This window comes from Vipera berus (genome assembly GCF_964194415.1).
Source record: "Vipera berus genome assembly, chromosome: 3".
NCBI lineage: Eukaryota > Metazoa > Chordata > Lepidosauria > Squamata > Viperidae > Vipera > Vipera berus.
In genome coordinates, this window is record NC_138204.1 from 145,650,512 (window position 1) to 145,671,646 (window position 21,135).

At 38.5% G+C, this 21,135-nt stretch overlaps 1 protein-coding gene across 2 annotated transcripts in view; it reads right to left on the reverse strand.

Annotated features, from left to right (window-relative positions):
* The window catches only part of F13A1 (coagulation factor XIII A chain), a 127,728-nt gene that overhangs the window by 95,487 nt on the left and 11,106 nt on the right, over positions 1 to 21,135 (reverse strand). For both annotated transcript variants that reach the window (XM_081324191.1, XM_081324190.1), the window contains exon 3: positions 19,884 to 20,072. In XM_081324191.1, coding sequence (XP_081180317.1) covers positions 19,884 to 20,072 — 189 coding nt within the window. The remainder of the gene's footprint in view (positions 1 to 19,883; positions 20,073 to 21,135) is intronic.

Genomic DNA, 21,135 nt, shown 5'->3' on the forward strand with positions numbered 1-21,135 from the left:
GGGAGAGCCTTCTCTGTGGGCACGCCGACCCTTTGGAACGAACTACCTCTGGAGCTGCGGATGGCCCCTGACCTTCGGTCCTTCCGCCGTGGCCTGAAGACTTGGTTGTTTCAACAAGCAGGTCTGGACTGACTACGTATTTTAATTAGGTTTTACTGGGTTTTAAATTGTCATGTTATCATTGTATTTACTAGTTTAATTCTTTTTAAATTTTCATTCTATTTTTTTTCTTTTTTAATTTTTATTGTTGTGAGCCGCCCTGAGTCCTTAGGGAGAAGGGCGGCATATAAATTTAAGTAAGTAAGTAAGTAAGTAAGTAAGTAAGTAAGTAAATAAATAAATAAATAAATAAATATTCCAATGGGAAAGTCTGAATCTGTCAAATAAATATTTGTATTTTTCCCCCTCACAAAGGCATAAAAAATTATTCATTCAAAGGAAGTTTCTGTTAGAGAAGGGGAACAATTTACCAAAATTATGGTATTTTAGTAATTTGTTCCCCTTCTCTAACAGAAATCCTTTGAAGGAAGAATTATTTACGACTGTTAAGCCATGTTTCCTAAAATGAATGGAACACACATATTCACAGAAGTCTTACATGCCAGCTGCTAAGCTAGGAAAAACAAATATGTCGACTTAATGCACAATTGTGTCTTCTGGCTTTCTAATATGGCTAGGCAGAAATGAGCAGGGAAGCACGTATTCACACTTTCCGATTGGGTGCAACTGAACTGCACATTTATAGCTCAGCACTTGCCACTGCAGTATTGAATCATCATTAATTGTTACCTTCATTTATTACCCACCTTCAGCATATCTGACATACACAAAAATAGAGAAATTAAAAGAGCATTATGTATACGGCTCATAATCTCCATTCAAGAGTGGTATAATTGTGTTGTCATCCAAGTAGCCCCCAAATTTTCCAATAGAACAAGAGGGAATTCACCTGCTTCAACAGGTGTAGCCAAACAAGAATATTGTGTATGTTCATGCAAGTCTGAAAACAAGGGTGAGTGTTAACATTTGAAATCCGTGTTTCATGCATATAATAACTCCTTAAGTCTGGCTATAGTAAAAAAAAAAGATGTCCTGCTCTAACATGCTATGAGTTAGAGTTTTGCATTTATTTTTGTATGTTCCCAAAAGCAGGGTGCTCTTATTCCAAGAACAGCACTTGGCATGTTATGCAGGTAGTAAAAGAGCAGGGGAAGTCTGTGATTGGATGTCTTGGTGAGCTCTGGTGGAGCAGCGGTTAAAGTGCAGTACTGCAGGCAAATTCTGCCCACGGTCTAGAGTTCAACCCTGATGGGGCTCAAAGTTGACTCAGCCTTCCATCCTTCCAAGCTCGATAAAATGAGGGCCCAGATAGTTGGGAGCAGTATGCAAATAACACTTACTTTGTAAACCACCCAAAGATTGCTATAAAGCACTATGTGACAGTATATAAGCTTAAATGCCATTGCTATTGTCATCTCAGAGTATTAGTGTAGTGTGGTGTGGTGTAATATAGTATAGTATATGATTTGTATCCTGCCTTTATTATTTTTACAAATAACTTAAGGCAGCAAATATACTTAATACTTCTTTCTCTTCCTATTTTTCCCACAACAAAAGCCTGTGAGGTGGGTTGGGCTGAAAGAAAATGACTGATCCAAGGCCATCCAGCTGGCTTTCATGCCTAAAGTGGAATTAGAACTCACAGTCTCCTGATTTCTAGGTCAGCCCTTTAACCACCACACCGTCTCTATCAATACTAGATATAATAATTACAGTATGTATAATTATTATATATAATGTATCATGTCTATATAATTTGCATTCCAATCCTCTGAAGACTAAACTTGCTGTTTCTATCTGTGCCTTATAACAATATTTATTAGAAATAGAATAAGCTTTTAGAATTTTACATTGTTTCTAAAACTGACCTGTAATATTCCTCTGTTGTGCTTTTGACTGCACAACACCTGGGATTTTTTGCAAGTCTATCTTACCACAGTTACAGGAAATCCCCAGAGAAGCTGACAGATTGATGCTTTTTAAAAAAAAATCAGCTCTGTGTATTTATTAAGAGAAGAGTGAATATTTAGACAAGAGGGAAAACAGTGACCATCAGTCTAATATCACTTCAAGAGTCCAAAGATTAAGTAGAATACAGAAGCCAAGAAAAGATTGTACTGAATAATAAAAGAGTCCTTTTATGGATGCTTTGATGCGTATTGGCTGATTAGCTTTAGAACAAGTGTTTAGGGGCACAGACCTATATAAATGGGTTTTACAAAGCCATTTTGGCAAAGGTCAAATCACTACAAAGATTTATACCATAGAAATGGAGCAGGAATGCAGTGAAGCAATATATCATCAGATTCATTGTTCTTCCTAAAGTGATACTAGCAATTGTGATCCCAAGGTCCCTATTAGCAATTGTAATAATCTAGTTGTTGTTGTTTTTTAAAAAATAGGCCGTGATCAGAAGAAATCAACACTTCAGTAAGGATATAAAATTGCCACAATTCCCTACTACAGCTAAATACAGAGTTAGGACCTTTTTATTGCTAAAGTGAATTCAACTGCTATGCTTCTATAACTAAAGAAGGCAGATTCTTATACAAATAAGTTGAGGACTACTTGTATACATTCAACTATAGAGGCCCCACTGGCAGGTCAATTGGAAAAACCATGGGAAGCAAGACCTCTTTTCAGTGAGGGATCCTTAAGTGGCTGTTTTTTAAACATCTGCCTGCTTTGAACTTGCCTTTAATTGTAACTGTTTGGTTAATTAATACCAACTGTTTCGCAGGCAGTCCTCAACCTGGGATTGAATTGTCCATCACTAAGCAATGTGGTTATTAAGTGAGTCACACCCAATTTTACAACCTTTTTGCTGTGGTTAATAAGAGAATCATGCCTTTAATTGTAACTGTTTGGTTAATTAATACCAACTGTTTCGCAGGCAGTCCTCAACCTGGGACTGAATTGTCCATCACTAAGCAATGTGGTTATTAAGTGAGTCACACCCAATTTTACAACCTTTTTGCTGTGGTTAATAAGAGAATCATGCCTTTAATTGTAACTGTTTGGTTAATTAATACCAACTGTTTCGCAGGCAGTCCTCAACCTGGGACTGAATTGTCCATCACTAAGCAATGTGGTTATTAAGTGAGTCACACCCAATTTTACAACCTTTTTGCTGTGGTTAATAAGAGAATCATGCCTTTAATTGTAACTGTTTGGTTAATTAATACCAACTGTTTCGCAGGCAGTCCTCAACCTGGGACTGAATTGTCCATCGCTAAGCAATGTGGTTATTAAGTGAGTCACACCCAATTTTACAACCGTTTTGCCGTGGTTAATAAGAGAATCATGCCGTCATTAAGTGACTCCACGTACCCCTATTAACTTGCTTTGTTTGGAAGCCTCCTGGAAAAGGTTGCAAATGGCAATTAAATGATAAAAGCACTGTGCTTTTGTCATTTGCCTCTTCTTGACTTCTCTTGCAGAGTCCTACAACTACACAACAACTGTCGCAAAATATGTGCCGACAGCCAAGCAACCGAATTTGGATCGCGTGACTGCAGGGATTCTGTACCGGTTGTAAGTGCGAGGACAAGTCATAAGTCACTTTTTTTCAGTGCCATTGTAACTTTGGATGGTTGTTAAGTGAGAGGTCATAATTTGAGGACTCCTTGTAGGGGCTTGTTTCTGCTTCTCTTGCTCAGAAAGTGATTTGCTTTGGCAAGAGGTAATGGTGATACTGTTCACCTTGATGGAGCAGCGTGTGTCCCTTTGAAGCCTTGACGGGAAGGCTTCGGTAACTGTGGAAGAGGCTTCTCTGTGTAAGCAACATGAAGAAACTATTATTACACAGACGAGTGTTGAAGAAGTGATTTGCTTACGGCACTGAAGCAAAAGCTGCCTTCAGTGTTTGCATAGAGTTCTTGGCAATAATTCAGCGCCTTAGTGTACATTGGAGAAAAGGTATTACTGAGGAAAACACAGAAACTGATGCTTTTGTTAAAAAAAAGGTTTGGCTTTTATCTTTGCCTATTTGATTTGTTTATTTTTTAAGGATTTGGAGTCTTGAGACATTTCATGTTGACATTGTCAGCTGACCAGAGCTTCTGGGAATGGATGGCATAAAGACACAATAAATAAGAAAATAATAAATAAAGTATTTTTTTTTAAAAAAAAACTATATTAATGCAGTGCTGGGGCATAAGCTCCACCCCTTTCATCCATGGCATGACATCACAAGGCATGTTACAAAAGAGGGGTGGGACTTGTGCCATGACAATGCTTTTGTCATTTGTCTCTTCTTGACTTCTCTTGTGGGTGCCTCTGAAAGAAAAAAAAGTATATTTTTCTTACCGATCTAGGAAGGCTGTCTACTCAGGGTGAAAATACCTTACCTTTGAGAATGATACACTATTTATAGAACTTGCCCAACTCTTTTGATATCAACTTGAGCGAGCAACAGAAAATGCTTATTTAGAAAACCTAAAGGAGAAGCTCTCTCTAGGGTATAAGATTCAAGAATCCTATTTAAATTTTCTCCTGCACATTATGTTCATATCAGGGGTTGTTCCCCTTCTTCCTTCTGCTTCACCATTGGTCTGACTTATTATCCACATAAGAAGAGGCCGGCTGAATCAGGATGAGGCCCATTTTATTCTAACATTTTGTTTCTCTCTGTGGCAAGGAAGGTACTGAGATGTTGTTCGTTACTTGCAAATGGGAAGGCATGCTTCCACAAAACAGGAGTAACACCGAGTTTCAACAATACGTAAAAGGTCTTGATTGTCGCATCCCCCAAGAGTATAGGTAGTCCTCGACTTACAACATTTCATTTACAAAGGCACTGAAGAAGTGACTTATGACCATTTTTCATAGTTACAACCTTTGCAACCTCCCCATGATCATGTGATCAAAATTGAGATGCTTGACAACGGGCTCATACTTACGACCGTTGCTGTGTCCCAAGGTCACGTGATTACCTTTTGCAACCTTTTGGGAAGTCGGATTCACTTAATAGCCGGGTTACTAACTTATCAACTGCAGTGATTCACTTAACAACTGTGGCAAGAAAGGTTGTAAAATGGGGCAAAGCTCACTTAACAAATGTCTCACTTAACAACAGAAATTTTGGGCTCAATTGTGGTCATACATCAAGGAATACCTGTATGTCCAATTCTTTGCAAATTGATCCAAGTTAGTGGTCATCACCATCCCTTGTAATAATGAATTCTACTTGTTAATTGAGCATTGTGTGGAGTAGTGATTTATTCTATCTGTTCTTATGTCTCCTTTCAGCCAATGAGCAATTGACCCAAGTATTTTTATTTGTTAAAAATTATATGTCACCTGCCTCTCTGTCCTGAGTGACTCTGGGTGGCTTACAATAACATGATGATGATGATGATGATGATGATAATGATGATCGTGTTATCTACTCATTGGTGTTCTACTCTTGCCAATTCTATGGACCAGGTTTCTCCACATCTTCTAATCTTGCACTACTTCTTTGAGTTTTTTAATGTTCTGGCTGGTGTCAGCTTTGATGGTGTCACAATAACACAAAGGCGTAAATTTAAAAGCATTAAAAGAATTAAAACTAAGGTTAACATCAATTAAACAAAAGGTTCAAATCAAGAGCATGCAGGGTACAGAGGTGGACTTTGTTTTTCCTATCCTATCAATATCCTAGCATTCTTGAAGAAGGAAAAAAAATCCCTTGTTTGGTGATATATATATATATATGATTTTATATATCGCAACAGTATCTCCCCATTTTTTTAAGTCATCCATTTTGGTTGCCCTCTTCTGTGTTTTTTCCAGCTGTGTTATATTTGTGCAGTTTATAAAGTGATAAGAAGTCACATTCAATGTAAACCAAAATTCAATTAGTGTGAGGCTAGGGTGCACATGGATGAGGCGAGTGCATATGTAGCTGCCAGTGGGGTTTTAGATGCTAATTATCATTTGTGGGAAAAGGGGGAAAGGAGCCCCCCCCAAAAAAAGAAAAGGCTAATTTTGAATAACTGCAGCAGAACAGAGGAGACAGCAACTATCCTTTGGATATGGGTTTATCCTCTTTTACGATTATAGTTCATTGATAAATATATCAAGTTTTATATTTAAACATTTTAATTGCCTATTCTGTCAAGCTGGAACCAATCGCCCTATCTAACAAAATGAAATTCAATTGTGAAAAAAGTAAGGTTCTGCATTTAGGCAGGAAAAATCAAATGCACAGGTATAGTATAGGTCAGGGGTCAGCAACCTGAAACAGTGAAAGAGCCACTCGGAACCGGTTCCCTCACAAAAGGAAAAACTGGGAGCCGCAAAAAATGTGTGCGCATGTGTGTACATGCGCGCATGTGCAGAACAGGGTTTGACTGAAGAGTGGAGCCAAGGTGAGATATGCACCTACTGTGCATATTTGAATTGATCGGTTGAAGTTTTTTAGTCCCACTTTTTTTTGGGGGGGGACTGCACATGGCAGAGGACTGGGAGCCGCAGGAGACGGCTGAAAGAGCCACATGCGGCTCCGGAGCCACGGGTTGCAGACCTGTGGTATAGGTGGTACCTTGCTCGATAGTAGTAACTGTGAGAGGGATCTCGGAGTCCTAGTGGACAATCACTTAAATATGAGCCAGCAGTGTGCTGCAGCTGCCAAAAAAGCCAACACAGTGCTAGGCTGCATTAACAGAGGAATAGAATCAAAATCACGTGAAGTACTAATACCACTTTACAATGCCTTGGTAAGGCCACACCTGGAATACTGCATCCAGTTTTGGTCACCACGATGTAAAAAAGATGTCGAGACTCTAGAAAGAGTACAGAGAAGAGCAACAAAGATGATTGGGGGACTGGAGGCTAAAACATATAGGGAACGGTTGCTGGAATTGGGTATGTGTAGTTTAACGAAGAGAAAGGTGAGGGGTGACCTGATAGCAGTGTTCCAATATCTCAGGGGCTGCCACAAAGAAGAGGGAGTCAAGCTATTCTCCAAAGCACCTGAAAGCAGGACAAGAAGCAATGGATGGAAACTAGTCAAGGAGAGAAGCAACCTAGAACTAAGGAGAAACTTCCTGACAGTTAGAACAACTAACCAGTGGAACAACCTGCCTCCAGAAGTGGTGAATGCTCCAACACTGGAAGTTTTTAAGAAGAGACTGGACAGCCATTTGTCTGAAATGGTATAGGGTTTCCTGCCTTCGCAGGGGGTTGGACTAGATGACCTCCAAGGTCCCTTCCAACTTATTATTATTATTATTATTATTATTATTATTATTATTATTATTATTATTATTATTATTATTATTATTCATAGAAATATCACTTGGAATAGTGCAAATTCAAACAATGCAACCATTTCATGGGATTCACTAGCCGCACTAAATGAAGCCCACCTGCATAACCACCTGCATTGTTGGCAATTTTATTTTCAGCTTCTTTTCTAACCATCCCTCATAGACCACCAGAAGATGATCCAAAGTGTGCTTGGGATATGGACTCTCAGTGGGTTAGCATCCTGATCTCACAGAACGTTGTCTGAAATGATTTCTTGCAAAGATTCCCCCTTTCTTTCATGACATGAGAGATGCAGGACGTGATTGGCAGAGGATGGAACAATAAAGTGTTTCAGCTTTTGATCAAATATTTGAAGTGGGTATAGGAGAGGTTATTCAGCAATTGCTGATAAGATTTACACTGTAAATTTTACAGCCACAGAGGAAACTGAGGAAATGAGCTTAGCTTCCAGTCTCTACAGCACATAAAAGAACTGACACCAGACTCAAAAGACAGGCGAAAAATATATAATAGGTATATATTAATCCCTAGCCTGGTCCATACTACCACGTCTAGCTATAATACAATCTAAACAAATTGGAACCCAACAACCCAATGCTCTCTACATGGGGCTGCCCTCGGGGACCACTCGGAGGCTTCAGCTGGTGCAGAATGCTGCTGCGCGAGTTGTGATGGGGGTTTCCCAATACTCCCATGTAACACCTCTACTCCGCGAGCTGCATTGGCTTCCGGTTGCCCTCCGGGTGAGATTCAAGGTGCTGGTGATGACCTATAAAGCCCTAAATGGCTTGGGTCCGGGATATTTAAGGGAACACCTGCTGCCGGCATCAAGTTCCCTTTGTCCTGTGCGCTCCCACATGGAGGGCCTTCTCAGGGTGCCGCCGGTAAAAGACTGCCGGTGGATAACACCCAGGGGGAGGGCCTTCTCAGTGGGTGCACCTACCCTCTGGAATCAGCTACCCGTGGAGCTTAGGACTGCCCCCGACCTTTGGTCATTCCGCCAGGACCTGAAGACCTGGCTCTTCGAGCTTTCCGGCCAAGGCTGAGAGTTTTAAATGGGGTTTTATATTTGTTCAGGGATCAAATTTAATTATTTTAACTGTCTTTAACTTTTGTATTGTATTGACGTTTTTAAATACTTTGTAAACCGCCCTGAGTCCTATGGGAAAAGGGCGGTATATAAATTCAATAAACTAAATTCAAATTCAATAAACTAAACTCTAAACAAAGGAAACTAGATGTCTCCAAATCTTCTCATTTTCCAAGAGCCACAAAAGGATCGGAAGCAACTAAATCCCTCATTTATGCAGATTCCAAGGATGCATTTGCATGCACTGAGTAGCTTTCAGCGTTCTTTGCTTTCTATCTCAACTCGTGTGCCTTGTTTTGCTCTCATAAAGTAAAGTAAATGAATAGTTTTTAAGGCTGCAGAACCTAGATCTTCTCTGCAGCTGACCAATAGGGCAACACAAATATCAGCATTCTACCAGTGTCTTTTCCTTAACCCTGTCCTTGCCTCACCTCACCTAATTTGCATGTGGATTTGAGTTCTAAAGCATTCTTTTATCCTATTTAGGAACCTAAAAGTTAGGGCACTATAACTAGAAGCTACAGGGATCAGGGAGAGTCAAAGAATTAGAAAGGTGATAATGTAGGAGATGCTATAAACAAATAAATAGTGCTCCAATGTCCTCAGTTTCAAAATGGTTTTCTCAGTTTCTCAATTCCTCTTGAGCTGTAGTTAGGTGGAATAAATTGGCTCAGCTGATGTCAAGGACTCATAAGGGTGAGTGGTACCAAGCCAGACCTGGTGCCAACACCTCATCAAAATGCCCTGACATGACTACCAAGAGGATAATCAATCATGCAAAATAAGCCATTACAAACACATTTAATTGTTTTATACATTGGCTGGAATTCAATGCATTTTTCAGGGAGAGAGAACAGCCAAAGCTTTGTGCAATTCACAGCCCTATCCATATGTCTTTAATTCTTGAGTGCAATTTGGGACACTTTAGCTATTTATGGGGTGTGCACATGCTCAACTATTTGTGCCTTTAATAAGTGTACATCCCTGAGAACAAAGGCTGACAATCAACAAAGAATTCATGTGGTTATAATTGTACGTCACCCTGTTACCCCAGTTCACCTCTTACCTGATTTTACACACACACACACACACACACACACAGAGAGAGAGAGAGAGAGAGAGAGAGAGAGAGAGAGAGAGAGAGAGAGAGAGAGAGAGAGAGAGAGAGAGAGAGAGAGAGAGAGAGAGAGAGAGAGAGAGAGAGACATACACATTTTTCTTTTTATCATGATATTCTCCTACTTGAGCAGCATGGTGGCCTAGAGGTGGAGCTCTTGCCTCACAGTCAGGAGGCTGTGAGTTCGATCCTGGATAGCGGCAGATATTTCTCTCACTAGGCACATAGAGAAATATCTGCTGTGAACTCCACATAGGTGTCAGGAAGGGCATCCGGCCAGTAAACACTCAGCTCCATTCAGTCGCCCTGATGCAAGGGATTACAGGGTTGTTAAAAGAAAAAGAAAAATCTCCTACTTGCCAAGACAATCATTATTTCTTTATATCTGTCCTGCCTCTATTTTCATGCATACCTAGTTAAAATGTCATTGATTTCATTTGTCAGAATTATCCTGTCTGGGAGTCTATGGATATGAGTCTCTTCCAAATCTGTAGAAGTTTAACATCTAAGGGAGCCGATGAAGAAGGTGATAACAAATGAATTCTGTCCCTAGTGTACAGTAAACAGTATAATTTTTAAATTACTGATAATCTCAATTAAAGCTATAGTATTTTAGTACTGTAGTGCAGTAGTATACGCTTAACCAAAAGATACAACTAAGGAAATGACCTTCTGTCCCATCAATTACATTACTAACAGCAATAGTAAAAAAAAGAACTAATGTCTCATTATTTTTTGTATTAGGGCTATTGCAGGTAACTCTACCTTTTGCTTTGCATATCCTGGAAAATAGGAAAGAAAGCAAAAAGCCTTGGATTGTATACAAGCTACTATGCTAGCCTCCCACTGCAAAAAGCTATCCTCTCCTGCAAGAAGTAGCAGAGGTGTTATGGTACTAGATGCACATAGCTGAGCACCAGAAATCAGCAAGCCCGCTTCCACCATCCATGAAAATAGCAATGGTACTTAGATTTATATACTACTTCATAGGGCTTTACAGCCCTCTCTGATTGGTTTACAACGCCAGCCTATTGCCCCCAACAATCTGGGTCCTCATTTTACCGACTTCAGAAGGATGGAAGGCTGAGTCAACCTTGAGCCAGTCAGGATGAAAAATGTCTAGGAAGGGCTAAAATTATAACAACCAGTTTGCGTGAGTCAGACCTACCTGCCTAGATAACAGCCCTGGGTCTACAGAATCCAGGATATATAACACCAATCCCTTTTTATTCGTTATTTCACTTGAATAAGTGATCTGAAAAGTATCTGAACTCTACCCACCAGGTATGCGTTTCCATTCCTCAGTCTCAGATATCTGTGAGTGTGCAGAAAAGGCATTTTCATGGAGAAGAGTTCTTCAAAACATCACCACCAATATTGGTGAGCTTTGTTGTATGTATAAACCCACTAAAGTCTATATATATATTTTAACAACAGAATAATCAGAGAAGCCATTGAGATAGAAAAACGCCCCCACAGCATGAACAAACGAGATGATACCTCTCGCCTACCAGCCATTTGGAAACCCGCCTTGATTGACAGATGAGTCCCAACCACCAAGAATGATACCAGACCCAAACTCATGATAACATCACATGACATCACCACCACACAACCATTCAAAAAGCAAATCCGAACCCACAACGATAACGACACACAACCACAAAACAGAAACCTAACTACAGCTGCAACATCAGCCACTTTAAACCCCTCCAAACCACACAATAAGCAAACTGACACCCACTATAAAAACATGGCACCACCACAAACACGGAGCCGAACAAAAGCAGCACAACTCACCAGTTCAGGTCTAAGGCTGGCAGCTGAGACCAGCCCATCCACTCAAAACACACCCCCACCCAATCAGAACACAGCCCCCATTTCAAAACACACTCCCACCCAATCAGAACACAGCTAACCCCCCACCCAATCAGAGCACACCTCCACCCACAGAACACACCCCCTCTGGCAGTTTAAAAAAGAGGAACAAACAGCCACTACCACACACTTCTCCCAGAAGAACGAAGCTAAAGCCACCAGCCTGAGGATGACGGATGAGATTTCGTCGAAACGTTGCTCTTATACCTTCAATTCTATGTGGGGAAAAACCCGAATGACCAAAGATCCACATACAAACACCCGCGAAAACCTCAGAAAACAAATAGATAGATAGATAGATAGATAGATAGATAGATAGATAGATAGATAGATAGATAGATAGATAGATAGATAGATATAGATATAGATATAGATATAGATATAGATATAGATATAGATATAGATATAGATATATAGATATATAGATATATAGATATATAGATATATAGATATATAGATATATATGATATATAGATATATAGATATATAGATATATAGATAGATATAGATAGATATAGATAGATAGATATAGATAGATATAGATAGATATAGATATATAGATATATAGATATATAGATATATAGATATATAGATATATAGATATATAGATATATATGATATATAGATATATAGATATATAGATATATAGATAGATATAGATAGATATAGATAGATAGATATAGATAGATATAGATAGATATAGATAGATATAGATATATAGATATATAGATATATAGATATATAGATATATAGATATATAGATATATAGATATATAGATATAGATATATATACGCACGCACACACACACACACACACACACACACACACACCATGTAGTAAAGGGGCTCTTTATGCCTCTAGAACAATATCATGAGACCATGAATTCAGTCCTTCAACTTGCACAATTAACACATTTCAGCAACTGCATACCCATTCATGTGAGTCACAACAAAGTCCTGCAACATGAGTTCACAGCATCAAAAATTAGCTCATGAATCAGACCCACAGACCTGTGAGGTTTCCAGTAGTGAGGAGTAATATATTTTCTCTTTCTCCTGAGAACTTTTGCATTTGAAAAACCTGAAGGTATAACTTCCAGCAAAGAAGCAGGTGGGTTTGGATGGAGATGGCTCATAGCTCTGTAAGAGACCCCAAGCACTCCTCTCTTTACTCCCAGATCAATTTTTCCATGCATACTTGCTCTGTCAAAGTTGAAGAGAGGAAGTTGCAGGGAGGCAATGGCAAATGCACTATATTAAATCTTCTATTTCCCCTAACCATAAGTGCAGTGTTTCTCAATCTCAGCATCTTTAAGATGTATGGACTTCACTTCCCAGAATTCCCCCACCCAGCATTTTGGAGTTGAGGTCCACACATCTTAAAGCTGCTGAGGCTGAGAAACACTGCTGTAGGGTGTACCTTTTTGTGGTGGAAATGACAAAAACAGGTTTGGTTTGGTAATCAAAATTCTAGCACAACCCTGAACTGGAAGAGGTAATAAAGTGAAGGAGTCTCATCAGAAATTTTATTATGAAACTCTGTATTAATATAATTCTGCACGAGGGAGAAACAGGGCATGAACTACTGTAGACAACTTCTCAGTTTTATTAGGTTTATTCTCCTTCATCTTTGAGTCAGCAGAAAACCAAATTAGCCAAAAAATTGCTGTCCCATTGCCAATCTCTATCCTGATGCTGAGAAACTGCCAATCACCCGACTTTCTTTCAAGATAATAGATATAACAAAGCCTTTTAAGTAGCTGGTGACTCTCCTAGGATGGTGACAGAATAAGGGGAAAACTATCACTTTTGTAGGGACACAGTGGCTCAGTGGGTTAGGATGCTGAGCTTGTTGGTCAGAAGATCGGCAGTTTGGCGGGTCAAATCCCGAGTGCCACATAGCAGAGTGAGCGCCTGTTACTTGTCCCAGCTTCTGCCAACCTAGCAGTTTGAAAGCACGTAAAAATGCAAGTAGAAAAATAGGGACCACTACGGTGGGAACGTAACAGTGTTCCGTGCGCCTTTGGCATCTAGTCATGCCGGCCACATGACCACAGAGACGTCCTCTTCGGCTTTGAAATGGAGATGAGCACCGGCCCCTAGAATTGGAAACGACTAGCACACATGTGCAGGGGAACCTTTACCTTTTTACCTTTTACCTTATTACTTTTGTAGTACAGGTGACTTAAACCTGTGTCACTCATGGGCTGAGGACAAGATGAAAGCCAACTCTATGCGGAAGGGGACATGGCAGAAACAAGGTTGTGATTAAGTGTAAAAGATTAGGTGCAGTCCCTAGACTTCCTTCATTTTTCCTTAAGACATGACTGGGTACCACCTCTCTCTTTAATACTCCCTGGAATCTAAAGTAATAAGGGAAGAAACTGTGGAAACAGCTGTCTTTATGCCAAAACTAAATGTAAAACTAAAATATGTCCTATTTATAAATAGCAGGCGTAATAAATGGCCGTATGATTATATGCAGCAACAGAAAGGGGGAGATCAATAATTCAAATGCACAAATGGACCTAGTGCCCAGAAAGATAAATTAAATGTCAATTCAAAACCAATTCTTGATGAGTTTATAATGATCAGGAAAAGCGCTGTGAAGAAAAATTAGCATCAGTAACTCATTTAGAGTGTGCAGAGATTTGCCTTAAGGTTGATATAGTTTGATATAGATGATCCTTCCCTGCTATATACCCTCCAGGTATGGGGAGTGACAAATCCAATCATGTCTTTATCCAGCCTGCTGATGGTCGTGCATCTGGAGGGCACCCCATGGGACTATCCAGGGGAAATCATGGTAGATAACTATGTTGTCCTGCTGATCCAGAATATGTGAACTCTGATACAAACTGGCCTAATCTAAATCTATCACAACTGAATCTGCACATTGGGAAAGTCTTTAAGATTTCTAAATGTTGTGATATAATTCGCAGCTTAAAAAGAAGGGGGGGAATGTACTTACGGATGTATATTTTATGTTAAAATATCTTTACAACTGCAAAGGTGACATATATTTAGAAATACCTATTTCATGAAAAATACATTTGAAAATATTATTAAATATTTATGAATGCATTTTATGTATCCTGATTTCTCTTCGAGCTGCAAAAATCTTTCACCTTTATATATGTATACAGTGTATGTAAATATATAGAGAGTGCACAGTTTGTTTTTTCATGCACATTAATGTGCAAACAAGATAAAATTGAATTATGAATAAACACATGTGAAAACAAGTTAGGTTCGAAAGAAACTGACCTATTTCAACCATAATGCAAGTTCTCCTGTGAATTTTCATCAGCATTACATTAACCTGATTATTTGCAGAAGTGAAAGAAGTATTGGAAACACACACAGAGCCTTTATAGCACCCAATTAAATATAGCACAGTTGGTTCTCAAAAAGAGCCAGCTCTTTCATTCAGCTACGAATCACATGTTAAGTAATCAACAAATGATCAATTCAGTCTGGGGAAAAACTTCAGAGAAAGCATCATAAATTGCTATGAATACATGCTAATGACTCCCATAAAATGTAGCCATGAATATATCAGACTAATTCATGGAGAGCAGAAATATAAACGGCTCTTACTCATGACTGTTAAATGGAATTTCCTTCATCAGTGTCAGCATAATGACTCTAGCAGATTCTACAAAAAAATTAGAGAAATGTCATTTCTTTGTGCCCTGCTTAAGAAAGTTTCTAAAGCAGGGGTCCCCAGCCCCTTGGTTGTAGACTGGTACCAGCGCCTGGCCTGTTAGGAACCAGGCCATGCAATTATGCGGGTGAGTGAGCGAAGCTTTATCTGCTCATGAACAGGATCTAGGTTGCACATGAAACATCCCCCCTCCCCCAGTCCATGGAAAAATTGTTTTCCACAAGACCGGTGCCAGAATGATTGGGGACCACTGTTGCTCTAAAGGCATCTAGATAGCTAAAGAATTAACATACAAAATTATAAAAGTGGTTAATCCTAACAGTAGGATGGCTTTAACCTTCAATTCAGCCTTGAATCCTAGCAACTGCCGTGCAGTTTGAGTGGATGTGTGAGAATGAGTGACTCCCCAGTAACCCAACTGGCTTTGTGTCCTAGGCAGGAATAGAAGTCATAGTCCCCTGGGGTTTAGCCTGGTACCACCAACAATCATCAAACTGGCTGTTAATAGGACCATTAGTCCATAAATAATATTTACTTTACAAAATGGTGAATACCCAATTAGTCAGCAATAATTCATCACTTTTCCAGGTATTCACACAATAAATAAATAAATAAATAAATAAATAAATAAATAAATAAATAAATAAATAAATAAATAAATAAATAAATAAATAAATAAATAAATAAATAAATAAATAAATACTTCAAAATATAAAATGTAAATGCAACTTATTCAGAAATACAGATTTACATGCATGATGAATATTTGCATAATATACATACACACACACACACACACACACACACACACATATATATATCAGAAACAGGTTTTCCTATGACTCTAACTTGTATAATTCTTGCTACCTTTTCACCTTTCTGCAAATGCAGGGGAGATGAGAAGAAGTAGGCACACGGAATTAAGCACATTTCAGCCTCTGTTATTCATACTCAGAAAGGGTGATTTATTTTGACGATCATTAACTTAGACAAGGGTCTCCAAATTCGGCAACTTTAAGACTTGTGGACTTCAAATCCTAGAATTCCTTAGCCAGCATGGCTGGCTGAGGTATTCTGGGAGTTGAAGTGCACAAGTCTTAAAGTTGTCAGGTTTGGAGACCCCTGAACTAAGCAGCAGAAACATGTAATGTATCTAGTGGTGACAGAACTAGCTACAAGTTTCTGACAGACCATGTTCTCTTTCCCACTTTAAATCAAATACCTGTGCAGCACAGGACTAGCACTCTCTTCAAATACAGATAAAATTGTACACATAGGGAGGTTGTACAACACCAACAGGCACTTGTGGTAGTCAAGAATTACAGGGGCAGACACCTTTGTGAAAGCCTAGTGTCCAATTTCTCCTTCACCCTGAAACTAAATGGCAGAGCAGTTCATGATAACCAGGGAAAACAGGTTTCAGCCAATTAAGAGAGGTGTAGATCCTAAGCACTTTGTTGGTGGACAGTGTCATAGCCATGACAAAACTTGTGTTGAAAAGAAAGCAAATACTACTTTAAAACTAAAACCAAAAAGGATGGCTTTAAATTGGCTGGGGATGAGACCAAAGGAACAGGGCTGAAGAAAAGCATTTTATTGAGGCACTTTTGTGCTGCAAGTAGGAGACAGTGAGGAACAACTCACAATCCTTTCTGAGACAAAATATGGATTCCAACAAGCAATTGTGAAGAGCAGATTAAAAGGGAGGGATTAAAGCCTGAGACTGACAAAAAAAGTGGTTGGAGAGCATCTTTAAATCTCCAGGGTCAGATTAATTGCGTCCTAGGATAATGAAGGACTGTGCTATTCACTTGATCAAACTTTTCTTTGATGTCTTTGAGAAGGTCTAGAAAACAGGTGATGACAGGATGCAAACATTGCCTCCCATATCTTCAAAAAGGGGGAAAGGAAGCTCTAGAGCAGCCTTGCTCAACTGGGGTTCCAAGAGATTGCGATTGGAAACAAAAATCATTTTTTTAAAAAAAAATTCCCAGGCCACACAATGCTACCATTCAAACTTTGAAAATTTTTCACATGCCATGATTCAGTTGCCAGCATGCCACTTTGTAAAACATGGTATCAACGCTGCTAACATCGGATGTTCTTGCTTTGACATCAGATGGAAATGCAGCCATTTTCTCTATTGCTTTTAGAATTAGTTGCTGCTGGGAGGGGGAATAGGGATGAGAGTCCAGCTAAGTCGTAACAATAATAACTTAGTTGTGGGAACCCAAGGACATTGGGCCCAGAGCTGATAGTGTTTTGGCAGGCTGGAGAGCAAGCCCGAGCTTCAAGCTAATTGGAGAATGTGATTTATGACTGTTTATTAGAGGAGGGAATTGCACTTTGTTACTTTGTATCCAGGGGAGGGGAATTTAGTTTCTGGTTTCAACTATGTAGTGCCGATACTCTGTTTCTCGAATAAAAGATTCTTTAAGGTAAACAATGCCTCAAAGTTCTTTTGAAGAGTTTCATCTCTCGGAACCATGACACATGGATTGTGTCATTAGGAGTGAACTGTACTGTGAAGTTTTTGAATTTTTGCTATGTTTGTGGAGGGGTTCCTCCAGGGCGAAGAGGTTGACAAAGGCTTCTTTAGATGGTTGCAGTCTTTCATTGATCTGTAGAGTAGATCAATGAAGAGTTTGTTCTCAAAACATCTTGAGAACAATGCAGTGAATCAGCATTTACTGTTTCTGTGACAGCCAAGTTCTCTTAGCATGTACTGTGTGACTTTGAAGACTCGAACAGCTTACCCAGCAATTGCTGTTGGCTGTTCTTTCCTCCTCTTTTCTGAACATGAAGCAACAAGGGGAGAGAGATTAGGTGTGTCATAGCTAGGCCCCCAAATATTTTACAATCACCAGATGGCAGCAAAGGAATACAGGCATACCTCATTTTATAATGCTTCACTTTATTGTGCTTCACAGATACTGTGGGCTTCTTACAAGACCCTCTACCAATAAAAAGATTATACTTTGGTGAGGCTCAGAGGGTGATTAGCATTTTTAGCAATAAAGTGTTTTTTAATTAAGGCATGTACATTGATTTTTTAAGCATAGTGATATTGCTCATTTAATAGTCCATGTGCAAATATAATTTTTATGTGCATTGGGAAGCAAATTTTTTTTTCGTGTGACTTGCTTTATTGCAACATCTGCTTTGTTGTGTCTCAAATCAACCCGCAATATCTTTGAGGTATTGCTGTATGAAGAAAAGTCTATTTCTTTGCTTCCATCTGATGGTCATCAGGAATTCTGCACCCCAGTTGAAGGCTTGTCTTAGAGTATTTTATTTATGGGGGTTTGATAACACCGCTGTGATACTTGAAAGATACTTCAGATAATATCATCTTCAAAAGATAGCCAAAAAACATAATTCTACAGTGCAGGGGACAAAAGAATGAATTTAAATTACAGGAAGGCAGACTTCAGTTGAATATTAGAAATATTCTGATACTACAGATGTTCACATTTTGATTTTTAAGGACACAATTTTGTTTGTTTGTTTTAGATCTTATTTGCCCTCTGGCCTGTTCTTTATTCCTGAGCTCCATAGCACTGTAGGATTCCAATAATAGTGTCCAGGAGACTCACATCATCACTAAATCAGTGACTGCATACTGAAAATTTCAAAAGATCTCCAACCTTACACGTACTGTATACATAAATAAATGGGGGAGGGGGGAGGCACCCAGTGCTAATGAAATAATCATCTGCAATGCCTGGAAAGGTTGCCATCTCTGACTTTACTTAAAGCTTTCTGATCCATTTTGGCACCATACTTTGCCTTGCTGCAGGTATTCATTACAAGCACACATCCACAGCCCGAGGTCTGTTTTGCTTTGCTTTGCTTTACTTTGTAACAAGCTCATACATTGAACATCTGAGACATTGAACATCTGAGACAGTATTTCTTAATATTTCTTAAGATTTTGCTGTTCCATTTCCCACTTTTAAAAATTATGGAGGACCCCAAAGAGTTTTTGTTTGTTATAGTTTATATGTTATCAATATTCACCATATTAAAAATTAAAATTGATACATGCATAGGATATCTATTTATTGAATAATGTAAAAATAACAATATTAAACATATTTATTTATTTCATTTGGAAAATTTATATTGCCGTCTACTTGCTCACAGCAACTTAAGGCGGCTTACAGGAAAAAAAAACACAATATAGAAGAAAAATAATAATAAATAATAATAATAATAATAAAATAATCACACACACACCATCCCAGGGACAACATACACTCAAATCAGCCATTTAATGGGCTCCATCCCGCTCTGGGTTTCCCAGTTAATATTACATATTAACATAAATACTTTTAATTAAAAAAGACTATATTTTTAACAAAGAAATTATAATGAGAATGTTTGCATACATGTTCAATCTCTGGCAAACCATTTTGATTTCATGAATCCCTGGGAGGGTCTTGGGGAGCCCTTTAAAAGGCACTGATTTAGGAGATACCCCAAATCAAGTTTTTTCAGCTTGCAGCCTGTGAACTGCATGTACCACCATTTTTTTAATTACTCTTAGAGGTCCACAAGTCATAAAAGGGCCAAGTTTGAAGACCCCTGCTTAGCCCATTTCCCCCCCCCCCATTCACTTGTGTGTCATGGATGTTCACAGGGACAAGGGAGAGACATTTAAATACCAATCTCAGTGTTTTGACAAAATATATATCTGCAGCATTTGCGTGATAAAATGGCCCTTTCAATGTTTTACAGTTTTCACTGTTACCTATGATGCTTTACCATGATAAAAAGAGTGAGAAATACAACAACAGACACTAGTTGGCACTTACCTATAAGATATTCAAGCCAGAATTGGTCCTTCTCTGGATTGTATGCACGATTGAATGTAATCTGTAAATGGTAAGACTGTCCTCGACGCACAATCAGTTTGAAGTTGTAATATTTGTCTGTGTGATGCTCCTTCTTATTAATTTCATATTCACCGCTGAATACCTGGACTGCTTGAACTTCCAGAATATCTTCAAGTAAAGAAAACATCACATCTTAAAGCTAGACAGCCATTTCCCCACATTTAATTCCATTTGCTTAATGTATTTCACAGAAAATTCACTCTTATGCCAGTCAGCAATTTCTCTGCATTTGAACAGAACATTGGATTGTGAGGTAAAGACTTTTTCTCAAATATCTGAGGGAAACTAAGAGTAACTACCTTGTGAGGAAAGGTTGACATACTTTAAAATCTATGCTTTTATCATTTTAGATAAGAGAAACAGGATCTTCCCTGTTATTTCCTAAAACTACCCTTTGTTTTAAGGTACAAAAAAAATCCCACCCTTGCATCTGGCTGACTTGTTAAAGAATAAACAAGCCAATCTAGCTCCCAATTTTGTGATAACTTCCTACATTTTAAATAGTCGGAGCCAAGGGACATGCCAGATTTTATAAAGATGATGTTAAAACTTCATTAAAAACCTCTAACAGTTAACTGTTATGATTATAATTTTTTTCTCTATCATTGATTGAAGTAATCAAATCAAATGTCAGGAAATCAGTGTTATATTTAGCTTTGAATTTGTCAGTTTTGGACTTTCTATTTTTATTTTAACATTTATTTTTCATATTCAACTAATATATTATGCGCGCTACATTGTGAAGATCTATGTCATAAACAATCAAAACTAAATTGAGCTGAGCTTAGCCGAGCTTAGTAGTCACTCCCGTTTACTATATGACAAAGTGAGCATCTCAAATAATATACAGTATTTGATTGAAATACCAGTATAAATTAAGAATTCCAGCAGTGCTCAGTTTCTTACAATCTATAATATGTTTCTATGTATTTGAAAAAGAGGTTACTTTTCCACTGTATTTAATATTTAAAAACATCATTCAATAATCATATTTATTATGACTGTTTAAGTTGTTTGGATGCTGTGTCAGGCCCTGTGACTTGGAAGAGTGAACATTACTTTTCTTCTTGGTATCCTTTTAAGGAGACGGCCAGCATTCACACATGACATACATTAACCTCTATTGGGATATTCATTTTTATTTGGCTGAAAATATGAACCTGGCTTGAAA